Here is a 13,069-nt window from a genome sequence, read left to right on the forward strand (position 1 = left end):
TTCATATTATGAAGCAAACTATTAAAAATTAAATTATGAAACAATTATTATGTTTTTTCACATTGCCTTCAAATGATTATTCAGCACACTCCATTGTCGTTGCCCTCGCACTTTTCACTCGCACGTTTGCCTAATTTTTGCCGACGAGACCTCCTTATATAGTTACTTCATGCTTCATGGATCATGGTTGTGTTGTTGTTGTTGTTGCGCTGAATTAACTTTTATTGCGCACTCGAAATTGTTTTCATTTGCTTGCACCGAACATGACGCTCTCCAGTTGTAAATTCTGACCAGTTAGGCTGCGTCGGTCGTCAGTAACGCCGAACAGGCTAGCGGGTACCATCATTTGCCGCGCACCATTTGAGACTGTCATTTCAGTTTGCACTGATAACATCTGACTACGGCTCGGATTCGACCCAGAAAATATGTCGCTGCTGGTGGAGTACACAGATCCGGAGTGGCGCGGTCTAAACATGCGCACCCTTGGCGTCGACCAGGCCTACATGTACCTGCGGTCGGAGTATGCTCAGCACAGTTTTCTCTATACGCTTTCCGACGAATGCTATACGGTAATTTTCGAGTAATTTGGTTCGGTTTCACTCTTGAATCGATGAGAATTAATGAAATCGAAATCTTCTCGATCTCTACCCCTCCCCACTTCAACAAAACGTAACAGTGCCCCTACACCAAAGTGAAAGCTCTGCCCGCCGCTGGCAGTGGACAGCAGTTGCAACCGTTACAGCTGAGCACGGCGTACGCTTTGAATTTCAAAATCTTTCAACACGATCAGGGTCGCTATGCATTCGAGAATGTGTAAGTACACCACACAAACATACATATGTATGTATATGTGTGCTCTTTTTTATAGCATATGTTGGTTTCCCCCGTTAACCAGTCGTTATGTAACGCTATTGCTATAGCTTATTGGTAAGCAGCTAAGTAACTAGTGCAGCGCTGTCATGGGTTGACTGCCTACTGGTAGGCAGTCAAGTAACTAGTGCCACTCTGCGTGGGCGTTTAATCAATATTAATTATTTGAATATAATATATCTGAAATAAGATTGCCAAGTACCCAAAGAGGAAATTTAATAAATGTATGCGAAAGACAGATTTTAAATAAAGTTGAAACACGGCTCAAAAAAAACGAGAAGGGACGTGTGAGACGCTTCTTACGCGTCACAACTTTTATACCCGGCACTCAGTACTACATCTGCACCTTAGCGGTGTTTTGTCAAATTTCACATTTTTTCTTCATCTGTCATCTACATCTACAACACTTCTCACACCAACACGCTCATTTAGCTCGCCGCCCTTTCCTAGACCCACACACTGCAGACTCGCGGCAGAGGCAGCGCCCGCACACAAAAAAAAAACCAAATATAAGCTGTGGGACGGGGTGGGTTAAAAGTTGGTAGAGGCAGAGGCAGTGGCAGAGGGAAGGCCGCTTGAAGCAGAAGCAGAGCGTGAATGAGGGAATGTGAAAATAACACCAAAAGCTGCGGGACAGGGTGGGTTTAGCCACGGCAAATTAATATCTTCATTCTGGCTATAATAATGATCCAACCGGATCCCAATTTATTGATCAGATATATATGGCAATTCCCTACGGAATGGCGTTTTTAGTTTTCTTTTATCTTCAAAATTGTTGATTTGGGACGTTTTCGGCTTTTTGCGAGGGCGGAAGGGGGCGTGGCTCATTTTTAAAGTACACTTGTAAAAGTGTGAGCATACAGAAGTCTGGATGTAAAATTTGGTGTCTCTAGCTTTTATGGTCTCTGAGATCCAGGCGCTCAACAAGACGGACGGACGGACAGACAGACATGGCTCAATCGACTCGGCTATTGATGCTGATCAAGAATATGTATACTTTATGGGGTCGGAAGCGTTTCCTTCTGTGTGTTACATACATTCACTTCGTGCACAAGTACAATACACCCTATTTACTCTTCGAGTACCGGGTATAAAAAAAATAAATAAATAAAATTAATTGTGTGTGTACTTGTGGCACTTGACGCGATTGTCAAAGTGTTATCAAACCATTTAATATAATTCCCTGCCACTCCACATACTGCAAAAGCTCTTCCCTCTGCTGGCTGCGCCGCACCGATCTGCAGGAGTTCGGCGTCTACAATCTGACGCTCCTGGCCAATGGTAGCTGCGACTTTGCCGTGGACAAGCCGGGCGTGCCCATCAACTATGGTGAGTGTGTACCCCTGGGCCACCGATCGTAAAATTGAAGCTGTGGTCTCTTTTGCAGCATTCCTCTCCGTGTTCGTGCTGGTGGCCGCAGTGCTAATCCTCCTGAAGCTAGGAAGCTACGCCTGGCGTTGCCATCGCTACGATGAGGCTGCTGCCGCGGCGGACAGCATTGGGGCCGCTGCCGCAAAGGCAACGCAACGCAAGCGGATGCGAAGTCTGGACACGTTCCGCGGGTAATTTTTGGAGCTGCCATGGAAGACGAAATATTTACTCATCCTGCTTTTGGCTGCCCTTCCACAGGCTGTCCATTGTATTGATGATATTCGTGAATAGCGGGGGCGGTGGGTATGCGTGGATCGAGCATGCCGCTTGGAACGGACTGAATCTCGCCGATCTGGTCTTTCCCTCCTTCCTGTGGATCATGGGCGTCTGCATACCCCTCTCGGTCAAGGCGCAACTATCGCGCGGCAACAGCAAGGCTCGCATTTGTTTGCGCATCCTGTGGCGCTCCATCAAACTCTTTGCCTTCGGCCTTTGCCTCAACTCGATGACCGGTCCCTCGCTGGAGCAGCTGCGTCTGATGGGTGTGCTGCAGCGTTTCGGGATTGCCTTCCTTGTTGTCGGCATCTTGCACACCCTCTGCAGCCGTCGGGAGCAGGTGCTGCCGCAGAGTGCCTGGCATCGTGCCATCTACGATGTCTGTCTATTCAGCGGGGAGCTGGCCGTACTGCTGGCCCTGATCGCCGCCTATCTCGGCATGACCTTCGGCCTGCCTGTGCCCGGCTGTCCGCGCGGCTATTTGGGGCCCGGCGGCAAGCACGATCTGGCTGCCCATCCGAACTGCATTGGCGGTGCCGCCGGCTATGTGGACCAGCAGGTCCTGGGCAATGCACACATCTATCAGCATCCCACGGCCAAATATGTCTACGATTCCAGTGCCTTCGATCCCGAGGGAGTCTTTGGTAAGCCTTTGGTCTCCAATCGCTTCAGAACTTTCTTCAATAATTCCATCTGTACTCACGCAGGCTGCCTGCTTAGCATTGTTCAGGTATTTTTGGGCGCCTTTGCCGGTCTCACGCTGCTCGTCCATCCCACCTGGCAGAGCCGCATCAGACGATGGCTGCTCCTCTCGATTCTCCTGGGACTCATGGGCGGTGTCCTGTGCGGCTTCTCCCGTGAGGGTGGCGTGATACCCGTGAACAAGAACCTCTGGTCACTCTCCTTTGTGTTTGCTACCGTCAGCGTGGCGCAGCTCCTGCTTGTCCTGCTCTACTACATCATCGATGTGGGCGATGGCTGGTGGTCGGGCTGGCCCTTCTCCGAATGCGGCATGAATGCCATCATCATGTACGTGGGCCATTCAGTACTGCACAAAATGTTACCCTGGCACTGGCGTATCGGGGCCATGAACACCCATTTTGTGCTGCTGCTAGAATGCACGTGGAACACGTTCCTGTGGGTGGGCATTGCCCTCTACCTGGACGCTCATGAATTTTACTACAGTTTGTAAAAAACATTCGATTTTATAGCTTAATCTTGTCCCACTATGTACAATAAATGTAAAACTGTTCTGTTTTTTATGTCAATCTGCAAGAGTGTAGGCAAGTTTGGGCTTCGATTTGCGGACGAGTGTGTCTGAAAAGTTCACAGCAGAGCCAGAAAGAGATGGCACTCTATATTTGTTGTGTTTTTGCACACTGACAACTGCTGTAAACAGAGTAAATGTGGTGCTGGACTCCATTCTATTACTTAAATTCCCTTGGTCTGGTTCACTGTTTATACTTTCGAGTTAAATTCGTAGTAATTTCTCAAGTTTAATGGAGCAGGGCTCGGCACGCATAGTTCGCGTTTCGTTTTTTTGTTTGTTTACGGAGACATCACGCAATTAGGAACCCTGAAATACATTGGTATTGGCTCCAAGGCTTGGAAGTCTCAACTTTCCTCGTTGGCTGTATGTGGAAATCGTAAAATAAATGCAAACTGTTGTGATTTTATTTTGGAAATGTTTTGTAATTTTATTTCTTAGGTTTAGAAAACAAAAATTTTGCCAAATTTAACGCTCTATTATTCTCTCTTCCTTTTCTTTTGTTTGTTTTTCGTTATTTCGAGGCTCATTCCTAAGGCTACATTTGTGAGTGGGTGGTGAGGGGTGCGATTGCTTTCTTTCTCGATTGAGGATCGGGGATCCCTTTTTATCTCTCTCTATCTCTATCTGTATATCTATATCTCTATCTCTCTCGACTACATACTACTAGGGCACTGCACTACTACATACACATCAGAACTACTAAGAACATATGTCTATATCTAAATATATTTATATCTATATTAAATGCTGTACGTCTTCTCCAAAAAATGATTGCAGCAGCGAAACAAACAGAGACGTTTTTCTCCAAGGTACACCACTGTCCAAAACGGGATAGCAAACACCTACCGCCTAAATAACGGTATTCAGCCTGCACCTGGCTTTGGAGGAGCAAGCGAGATGACTACGATGCGCTGTGTAGTACAGGCGAGGCGGCTCCGTATCAAATAAGACAACAAATTATTAGGAAAAAATACAATATCTGAGAGAGGTCCCAAAATCTTATTTACATAAACTAAATACTATTTTAAGGTTTTTGCATATATTTCCAGGGGGTGAGGGGCTGGGCGATTAGCTGAGTATTCTCTCCAATTAGTTTGCCAGCGAAAAAGTTGATAAATCATATTTAAAACAAAATGTAAAAAAAACCTATTCTTCGACGCAGCAGCAGCATCCATTCATCGTTGTTTATCTGCATGAAAATATGAAATATGAATATGAATATGCTTCCCGAAAGCCCCACCGCATGCGGCATATGTACAAATGATGTGCTGTGGCGTCTTTCAATCTCTCAATAATAAATATATAAAAGTAAATCTTTTCGCCGTTTCTTACGATATGTAAAATATGAAAAAAAAGTGATGCAAAACCACCAAGTCCCATCACCGCAATTCCTGCGCCGCCTCCTCCGTCACTCTCTCTCTCTCTCTCTCACTCTCTCACTCTCTCTCTCTCTCTCTCTCTCTCTCTCTCTCTCTTTTAGATCTTTGCATCGGCGGAGTGTGGAGGTGGAGTGGTGGCGACCACTGCCTGACCAACAAATTTAGCCGGCTTAACGAGTATAAACTTGGGATTGGCCACAGTGGCTACGGTGGCACCGTTTTTGGCCGGCGTTATGGTCACCGTGCTGGGGGCTATGGCATTCATGGCTGCCGTCTGATTGCTGGCAGCCAAAGAGGAGGCCGGCAGTATGGTGGTTACCCCATTCTCATGCTGTATGGTGTTGGCATTATTGAATATTGCACGAATCTTATTACTATTCCCCTGAGATCCGCCAACGACATTGATTTTCAGTGCAGTTCCAGCGACGACGACTTTCTCTCCAGCGGCGACTGACACCTCGGGCGACTGCTGACGCTGCTGGACAATTCGGGCGGTGAATTCATTGCCGGCCAGCACTAGATTCTGAGTCTGGCCAGTTATAGGCAGGCCGCTGGCCAGAATTAGTTGCATGCCACCTGCGACTGCTGTGGTTGCGCGCTGCTTCAGCTCATCCGTGGGCGGACTGACGCTCGATTTGCGCTCGAGAACATGTTCATCGAAGCCAGAGTCCGAAGAGTTGTCGTTGAATTTGGTGTTCACCGACGACGAAGTCGAGCAGTTGGACGACGAAGATAGCGACGAGGGTGAAGCTGCGCCCATGGATGTAGTGGTCATACCCGGATGGAGGCTCGCGGTGGCCATGGCCGTATTGGAATGTGACAGAGGCAGAGCCATAGCCGTGGCATCAGTCTTGTTCAATGGAATGGGACTTATTCTATGGATATCGCCCTGTGGAAATGACTCCGACTGACGTTTAAAGAACAGATGATGCTTCTTCATAGCTTGCATCGGATTTGCCACAATATTTCCTTGCTTCTGAGTTTGATTTTGAGATGGAGCTTCAATCGCAACTGCTGGCTTGGCAACGCTGGCGGCGGCTGCCATCTCCGCCTGCTGACGCCTGAGCCGCTGATGCTTCTCGCATGGCTTGTACAGCATCGGATCGATTATGTAGCAGCACATGCCCAGAGTCAGACTCTGGAAGACTGTGCCGCAACAGACCTCCAAACGTATCAGATCGCTCTCCTCGAAGAAGGGCACATTGTCGACGGCGCGTCGATGCTTCTTGGGCGCCAGTTGGCAGCGTCGCTTGCTGCCAGTGAGCTTCGGTCGCTTGCTGTTTTGGCCCTGCTCGGCGAGGGCTGCCTGTGAGGCGGCAGCCGTGCGCTTTCTGGTCTGATAGGGGGCCGCCATAATCGCTGGAGCCCCTCCACCACCCGTAGTCAAGGTGGCCACAGGTAATTGCTCATCTTCGTTGCTCTCGTTCGAGTCGCTCTGCTGGTGCTGAGACATGGGCGAAGAACTGCTGGGACGTGGATGGTCTCTGGCTACTGGCTCAGCTGCCACGGCTCCTTGAATGGCCGTTATCTTGCCCTTGCGATTCTTCTTAAAGATCTTTGCAAACTTCTCGGGTATAAAGGAGCTGCCGCTGGAGCCGCCACCTCCTCCTCCTTCGCCGGCGTTCTCTGCGTTTTCGCGCTTCTTCTGCTTCGCCATGGACTTGGTGCCGTGACCAGCTCGGGCATCCACAACCTGAATAAGCGAGAAAGAGAGCATTAGCATAAAGATTATTTATCGTGGTAGGCTTTTGTTGGCACTTACATGACCCCAATGGCGCTTGCTGCCAGCGGGCAGACGTTTGAAGCGCTTCACCAGCAGCACGCACGCGTTGCAGATCTCGCCATTGCGCGGCTCCTGCAGATTGAAGCACAGCACCGATTCCTTCTCGTACTTGCGGGAGGCCGTGAAGCGGGAGCTGCTCGACTTGGCGCGGCAGATGCAACAGCCGTCGGTGGAGCGGTAAACGCGTGGTTTATGGAAGCTAAACATTTTTGTTGCTGTTTCTCCTTTACTTGTTGAAAATAAAGGCGTTGATATCCTTCCTATCTCTGACGTATGTTGAATGATTTCTGGAAGTTTTTCTTTTTGTTGTCCTACTGTGTTGTAAGTATTTGTGTGTGCCTCTGTGGGTTGCGGATTGTAGATTGATTTGTGCGTCCTTGCGCTTTCTTGTGTATATATATATGTGTGTGTGTGTGTGACTGTTTATGTGGGAGTGTGTGCATTCACAGAAGAGTTGTTAGTGTTATTTCTTGGCGACCATTGGATTTATACTGATGATTCGTAGCACAGCCAACAGCCATTTCTTGCGATTAACTGTTGTTTGCTGCATTTGTGACCTTTTATCCTTCGTCTTCGTCGTCGTATTAGGCGATTTGATCTAAACAACAGAGTGAGAACCGAGAATTCAAGTTAAAAGCGGTTAAAATATTAAAACATATGATCATACAGCAGCAGTGTTGACTAACGCTGGCACACAGCTGACAGCTGGCAACGCTGCTTTCTTTTCATTATTCTGCTCAGCCTGTGCATGCGTCGCTTTATTACAACCTAAAATGCAATTCCAATTCAAAATGAAATTCAACGCCAATCGACAAATCTTTTTACAATGCTTCCGTTTCGAAAACCGGTTCGACCCGAAAGGCTTAAAGAAATGTCTTATCAACATTCATTAAGTAGTATTTATTTGACGCGGTGTTAATTAAATTTAGCAAACATGTTTTAACAGCAATAAGATCAATAGGAGTAAGCGGGCGAGATAGCTAAGCCACGCGCGCGTTCAAATACACAAACACATACAAATGTATGTATATCTGAAGCGCAATTTTCGTTGCCTGGCAATACCACTTCTGTACGTGTTATTGCAAGTTTTTGGGGACGCGCGCCGCATAAACAAAACACAGAGCGAAAAAGGGACACACGAACAAACACACACACACCTACACAGATAATTTAAAGCGCGCTCTCTCGTTGCACTCGCAGCGAATGAAGTGACTTTTGATTCGGCTGGCGGCTAGGCCTCCCCCCCCCCCTTCCTCATCCAACTCTTAACCAACGGTTGATGTTGTTTTTGGAAAACTGATTTTCTTTTGAGTACAAAAGTGCGTGAGCGTCTATCTACGTGTATGTGTGTGCACCGGCTTAGCATTTGTGTGTGTGCATAAGTTGAGCATTTTTTTTCGATTGCTTAAATGCTTGAAATGAATGCTTTTTTACGTGCGATTTTCGAAGTTGAAAATGCATTCACAGGTTTCCTAACATTTTCTTGTTGCTATTATTAACACACACAGCTGTCTGTACCCCCTCCTCCCACTGACAAAGTGCTTTTTACCTGACTTAACAAACGATCGGCTTTCTGCTAAATGCGGCGATACTTATTTTTTACACAAAACACTTAAGTACTTTTCGGGTTAGCGGGAATAATGCGAAATATACAACATATGCGCGGCGGTACGAGGAGCTCCGGGTAAAACGCGTCTGCACACAAGAAACACAAAGGCAAAATGACGAGGAAGTGTGTGCGAGTGAGAGATTGGGCAGCGCAAAGCGAATGCAGTGATAACGCAAGAGAGCAGCTGAGTCGTGTATATCTCTCCGTCTCGCTTCTACTCATGAGCAGTGCGTGGTCGTGTGTACGTGAGAATGCGCGTAGCGAAAATTCCGGTTGTATTTACAGCGACCACAGATACAGATAGAGCAAGACAGCACCGGTCAGAAAGAGATATAGAAAGAGCCGAAACAAGAGGGCAATAAAAACAACAATTTGCATAACATTCACTGTCGGCGGGAGGCGTACACAGAGTTGCCACCTGGCAGATTCAAAATGTTAATTGAGAAAAATTGAGTTCGGCTGCGCTCTGTGCTGTTGTCGTTCTTCCCAGGGTTCTGATCCAGCAATTGCTTTCGCTTTCATTGTATCTTTTTGCTGTTTTGCATTGTTCCGGTAAGGGCGAAACGTGCACAAAGCGAACGAACAGAGCAACAACCTCAGCGCAGCTACAAACATATATGAATATTGGTGTGTGGCTGCCCCCTCCCTTGCAACACAACACCAACGTTGGAGCACATTGGCTGTGTCATACGTGACAAACCAGCCATTAACACAGAATATCGCCTCTCTAGCATGGGTCAAATATGTATACAATGTCTGTAAGTAATTAGTGTAGTACAGTGGCAACGCTGCTGCCGCTAAGCAGCTGCGTTCGACGTAACCGCTTTACAACACTGACCTCGTACTGTTGTCCAAGCTGCGAAAATGCACCACATTCTTGTTGTTTTTGTACGATGGGGCGAAAGTGGCTGAAAAAACATGTGTTCGTGTGTGTGGATGTGCTACGTGCCTGTTGGGGCACACGCACAACCGAAATCCAACAGAAAAGGAGGCCAAAATCTAGGTCGTCGCTGTCCGCATGGCTCTGAGATGCCAGCAAGTGGCCACAAAATTGAAATCAAAACAAAACGCATGACGCACATATGTACACATAAGAGAACAGGCACACGGACAGGCTTGAGTACGCATGTGTTGGTGGGGTACTCGGCTCTTTGGGTATTGCGAATAACAAACTGTACTTGTGCGAAATTGAACGTGCAAAGCAGTAATTGAGCGATGAACGGGACCGGGACTCTCCCAAGGGAACCCTGTGGGGGGCGGGCGGATGGTGAGAGAGAGAGAAGTTTTGTTTATTGTCTTTCACGTATATTTATGTGCATATGTATGTGCACACATTTACACGTATATGGTGCTGGTAAACAAGGTCAACGCGTTTGTGTGACACGCACAAAAATCAACTTTCCTACGTTTTCAGGCCTCTGCGCCGGCAGAAAGTGAAAGACAAGTCGGTAAGTTGTCTTATTGGAATAATCTCATAAGAATGTGAAAAACATCAGCGTAAGCATGAAACAGGTTGTCGGAGCGGGCGTTTAACAGTTATAACACATATTTACGTATACACAAAGAAGCATTGGCACCGGTAAATGGAGTGATAGCGTAATGCAAAATAAAACCGAAATAAAATAAGGAAAAAGAAGTGGCCAATGTTTTGAATAACTATTATTTGTTAGAGTGGCACAGGGACGTGGCGGGTGGAAGCAGTGTAATTGGAAGTAGGTTGTTCGCACACACAAACACACACACAGATATGCAAAACAGTAGCTTTGCGGCAAATACGGCCCGCATTTAAATTTTACTCACTAGTGTAAGAATGTAGTATTAAAGCAAGAAAATAGAATAGAAGGAATAAACGAATACAAAAAAAAAAAAAAAAAAAAAAAACACGACAAGGAGACAGGCGGGCGCTGTTAAGTAATATACTACACTGCGCTCTCTGTGAGATTGTATGGATGTGTGAGCGGGCGAGTGCACGGCTATTGCTGGTGTTTTGCAGAGAAAGCGCGCGCAAAAGTAAAACAAAGAATGGAAAATGCTTTGTGGCACATCTTTTTGACCCTTTCGCTCGTATTTCCTCACAATTACAATCGCCAACGAAATTGTTTCTTCGCTCGAGGCCGCCTCACATTGCCATTGAAGAGTTCAAGAGACAGGCGGCAGCAGATCCATTTGATTATAGCCAAGTGAAGGTCAACAACGCAACAATCAATTTGTTCAAATCGCACCATACACTCTCACAAACACGAGATTGTTTGCATGCTTGCACACATGCACACAATTGATATGTCACAATATTCTGCATCATTTTTTGGGAAGTGCGTATACATATGTACATATGCACGTACATATGTATATATGCATAGTTGAGTATACTATATTTAGCATTTACCTGTTTATTATATTATTGCAGCCTAAACTCTGTTGTATTTGCACCTTTTCACTTTATCAACGTTTGATGGATTTAAAACACCTTAAAATAGTTTAGATTTTTCGGCAAAACGCAACACGATACCGACAGACAGTGTGACCGCGGAATTATCAATTAATTATACCGTCACACCCTCAAAAATATACCATCTCATTTTAAAAATATACCGTAAATACCATAGTCTTAAATCATACTCCTCGATGTTGATGTTCTATTTGAAATTACTAGCTTGCAAAGACTTTTAACACTGAAAAAAATACTTGTTAAAAATACTTCTTTTTATGGATTTGTATACCTTATGACCCTTTATCTTATAAATGTTTCTGTTTGTGTTTGTAATCATTTGGAAAATGTGTGGAAAGTGTTACCTTCTCAAATATACCGTAATATACCGAACAATTGTAAAAATATATCTGTATATACTGATATACCGTAAGTACCGAAAAGTATAAAATATTCCGTAAACGGTCACCCTGAAGACAGATACTGGTATCGCGATGCTAGGGATGGGATGTTACATAATGTTGACATATCGATGTATATTTTGATGTCGCTGGGCTTACCCAGATAGATATATAACTATACCCGAGACTTTTAGATCTCTGTGCATATATTTATTTAAAACAAAGCCATCATATAACAAATATCACATCTCGGCTCAACTGTTGTTCTCAAAATTAAAGGATGAAAGCGCGAAATTCGTTCCGCTTATCGCACAAATATATCGAAAAATGGTTTCTACTTCCCTGAGCATATCGACGACTCGATGCAAATGCAAGTGGAATCAAAAATCGTGGGTATATCTGAAAAAAAAACAGACAAATAGAGGTCTCTTCTGAGCGTAGGTATGATATATCAATATAGATTGTTTTCATTATTGTTACCTTTCATTCCCCAATGATTGTAATTTACCATATTCCATAAGACCAGTAAGCATTAATGGAATCGTGTTTTATGTAGAATTTATTGTTACGGAAGAACTAAAGAAACATAGGAAGTAGGTGGCATAGTGCGCGGGCTGTTTGGCGCTTCAGCAATAACTGCAGCTGCAACCGCAACTGCAAATAGAACAGTGCGTGACTGCAAGCTCCCCAGCTGGAGCTGTATGAATTTGTTAAATCTTTGCTCAGTCCATGGAGTAGGCGTGCAGCTCCAGCCACTGCTCCGCTGCTCCTGAGGAAAAGCCAATCAATCTACTGGGCAAGGGCTTGACATTCAATGGCGGTGGTCTTTGCCTCCGCCCAAAGAACTAATGCCTATCCATGTACCGCCCAATTGTGTGCACTATCCCTGTCCATCAACGAAGCAGTAGTGCTGCTACTGCCACTGTGCGAGATAATGGTCAGCGGCAAGACACTCGGCTTTGTAGATGTCAGCAATAACCAATGGTGAGATGGTAGGGGATGGCCTAAAAAGTATTGAAATGATGAAACGAATCCTAAACGAGACAAGTCACAACTGTGGCCATTGTCAACCTACTGTTCTTCCTTCAGGCTATTGTTTGTTGCGGACGTGGCCCCGCCGCCAGTTGCATATCCGTCGCAGATCTACACGAAATGGAGCCGTCGCAGTACTCCATGAGCTGGTGTTGTGTTGTGTCGACTGGGCCCATCTTGACTTCATGAATGTGGGAATTCTGAAGCGCCACAGTCCACAATCCTTTGCCCTACTTGCTCAAGAACTGCGTGAGTTTCCGACCCGCTAGTTTTCTTTCTTAGCTCCTGTATCAGATGGCTTGCCCCCACAGCAAGGAATCTGAATTTGTTCGTACCATTCTTTCCAAAATTGTTCTGCTTAGTGTAGTGCCCAATAGATTATTGTGTAATATATAATGCTTGGCACGCTTTGACAAAAACGAAATCGCATCTTGCGCAAACATTCGCTCGGCCTATCGCACAAAAAAATCGCATATTTTAGCATCCCTATGCATATCGATTATGCATGGAAGTACAAAAGGACAAATAAATTATGTAGATTTTCCAGATAATCAGGATGATTATGACATAAATGTACTGCAAAAATAAATCTTAATGTAATACAACATACAAATGCACTATCGCCAAAATAACGCATCGATATATTGATA

The 13,069-nt window shown here is 45.6% G+C and overlaps 2 protein-coding genes and 1 long non-coding RNA gene across 6 annotated transcripts; 1 reads left to right on the forward strand and 2 right to left on the reverse strand.

Moving 5' to 3' along the window:
- Positions 1-202: 202 nt before the first annotated feature.
- LOC117590495 (heparan-alpha-glucosaminide N-acetyltransferase) lies at positions 203-3,787 on the forward strand. The gene is made up of 6 exons (XM_034283156.1): positions 203-569; positions 677-813; positions 2,078-2,199; positions 2,258-2,432; positions 2,500-3,161; positions 3,225-3,787. Exons 1-6 carry the CDS (start codon positions 426-428, stop codon positions 3,707-3,709), a joined length of 1,725 nt encoding a protein of 574 aa, XP_034139047.1. The 5' UTR covers positions 203-425; the 3' UTR covers positions 3,710-3,787.
- A 500-nt stretch (positions 3,788-4,287) lies between these two features.
- Positions 4,288-11,084, reverse strand: LOC117590488. Of its 4 annotated transcripts, none has more exons than XM_034283147.1 (4): positions 10,945-11,084; positions 6,929-7,547; positions 5,258-6,859; positions 4,288-5,217 (listed from the first exon to the last, which is right to left on the reverse strand). In XM_034283147.1, the coding sequence occupies exons 2-3, from the start codon at positions 7,154-7,156 to the stop codon at positions 5,264-5,266; spliced, it is 1,824 nt and encodes a 607-aa protein (XP_034139038.1). In that variant the 5' UTR covers positions 7,157-7,547; positions 10,945-11,084; the 3' UTR covers positions 4,288-5,217; positions 5,258-5,263. The 4 variants fall into 4 exon arrangements, with proteins under 4 accessions (XP_034139038.1, XP_034139037.1, XP_034139036.1 ...); XM_034283146.1 differs by having other exon boundaries at positions 4,288-5,198; positions 5,239-6,859; XM_034283145.1 differs by having other exon boundaries at positions 4,288-6,859.
- An 844-nt stretch (positions 11,085-11,928) lies between these two features.
- Positions 11,929-12,847, reverse strand: LOC117590481. Its single transcript, XR_004574297.1, has 2 exons — positions 12,463-12,847; positions 11,929-12,391 (listed from the first exon to the last, which is right to left on the reverse strand). It is a non-coding gene; the product is annotated as an uncharacterized LOC117590481 (long non-coding RNA).
- Positions 12,848-13,069: the final 222 nt, after the last annotated feature.

Source organism: Drosophila guanche, unplaced genomic scaffold (assembly GCF_900245975.1).
Source record: "Drosophila guanche unplaced genomic scaffold, DGUA_6, whole genome shotgun sequence".
Classification (NCBI taxonomy): Eukaryota; Metazoa; Arthropoda; class Insecta; order Diptera; family Drosophilidae; genus Drosophila; species Drosophila guanche.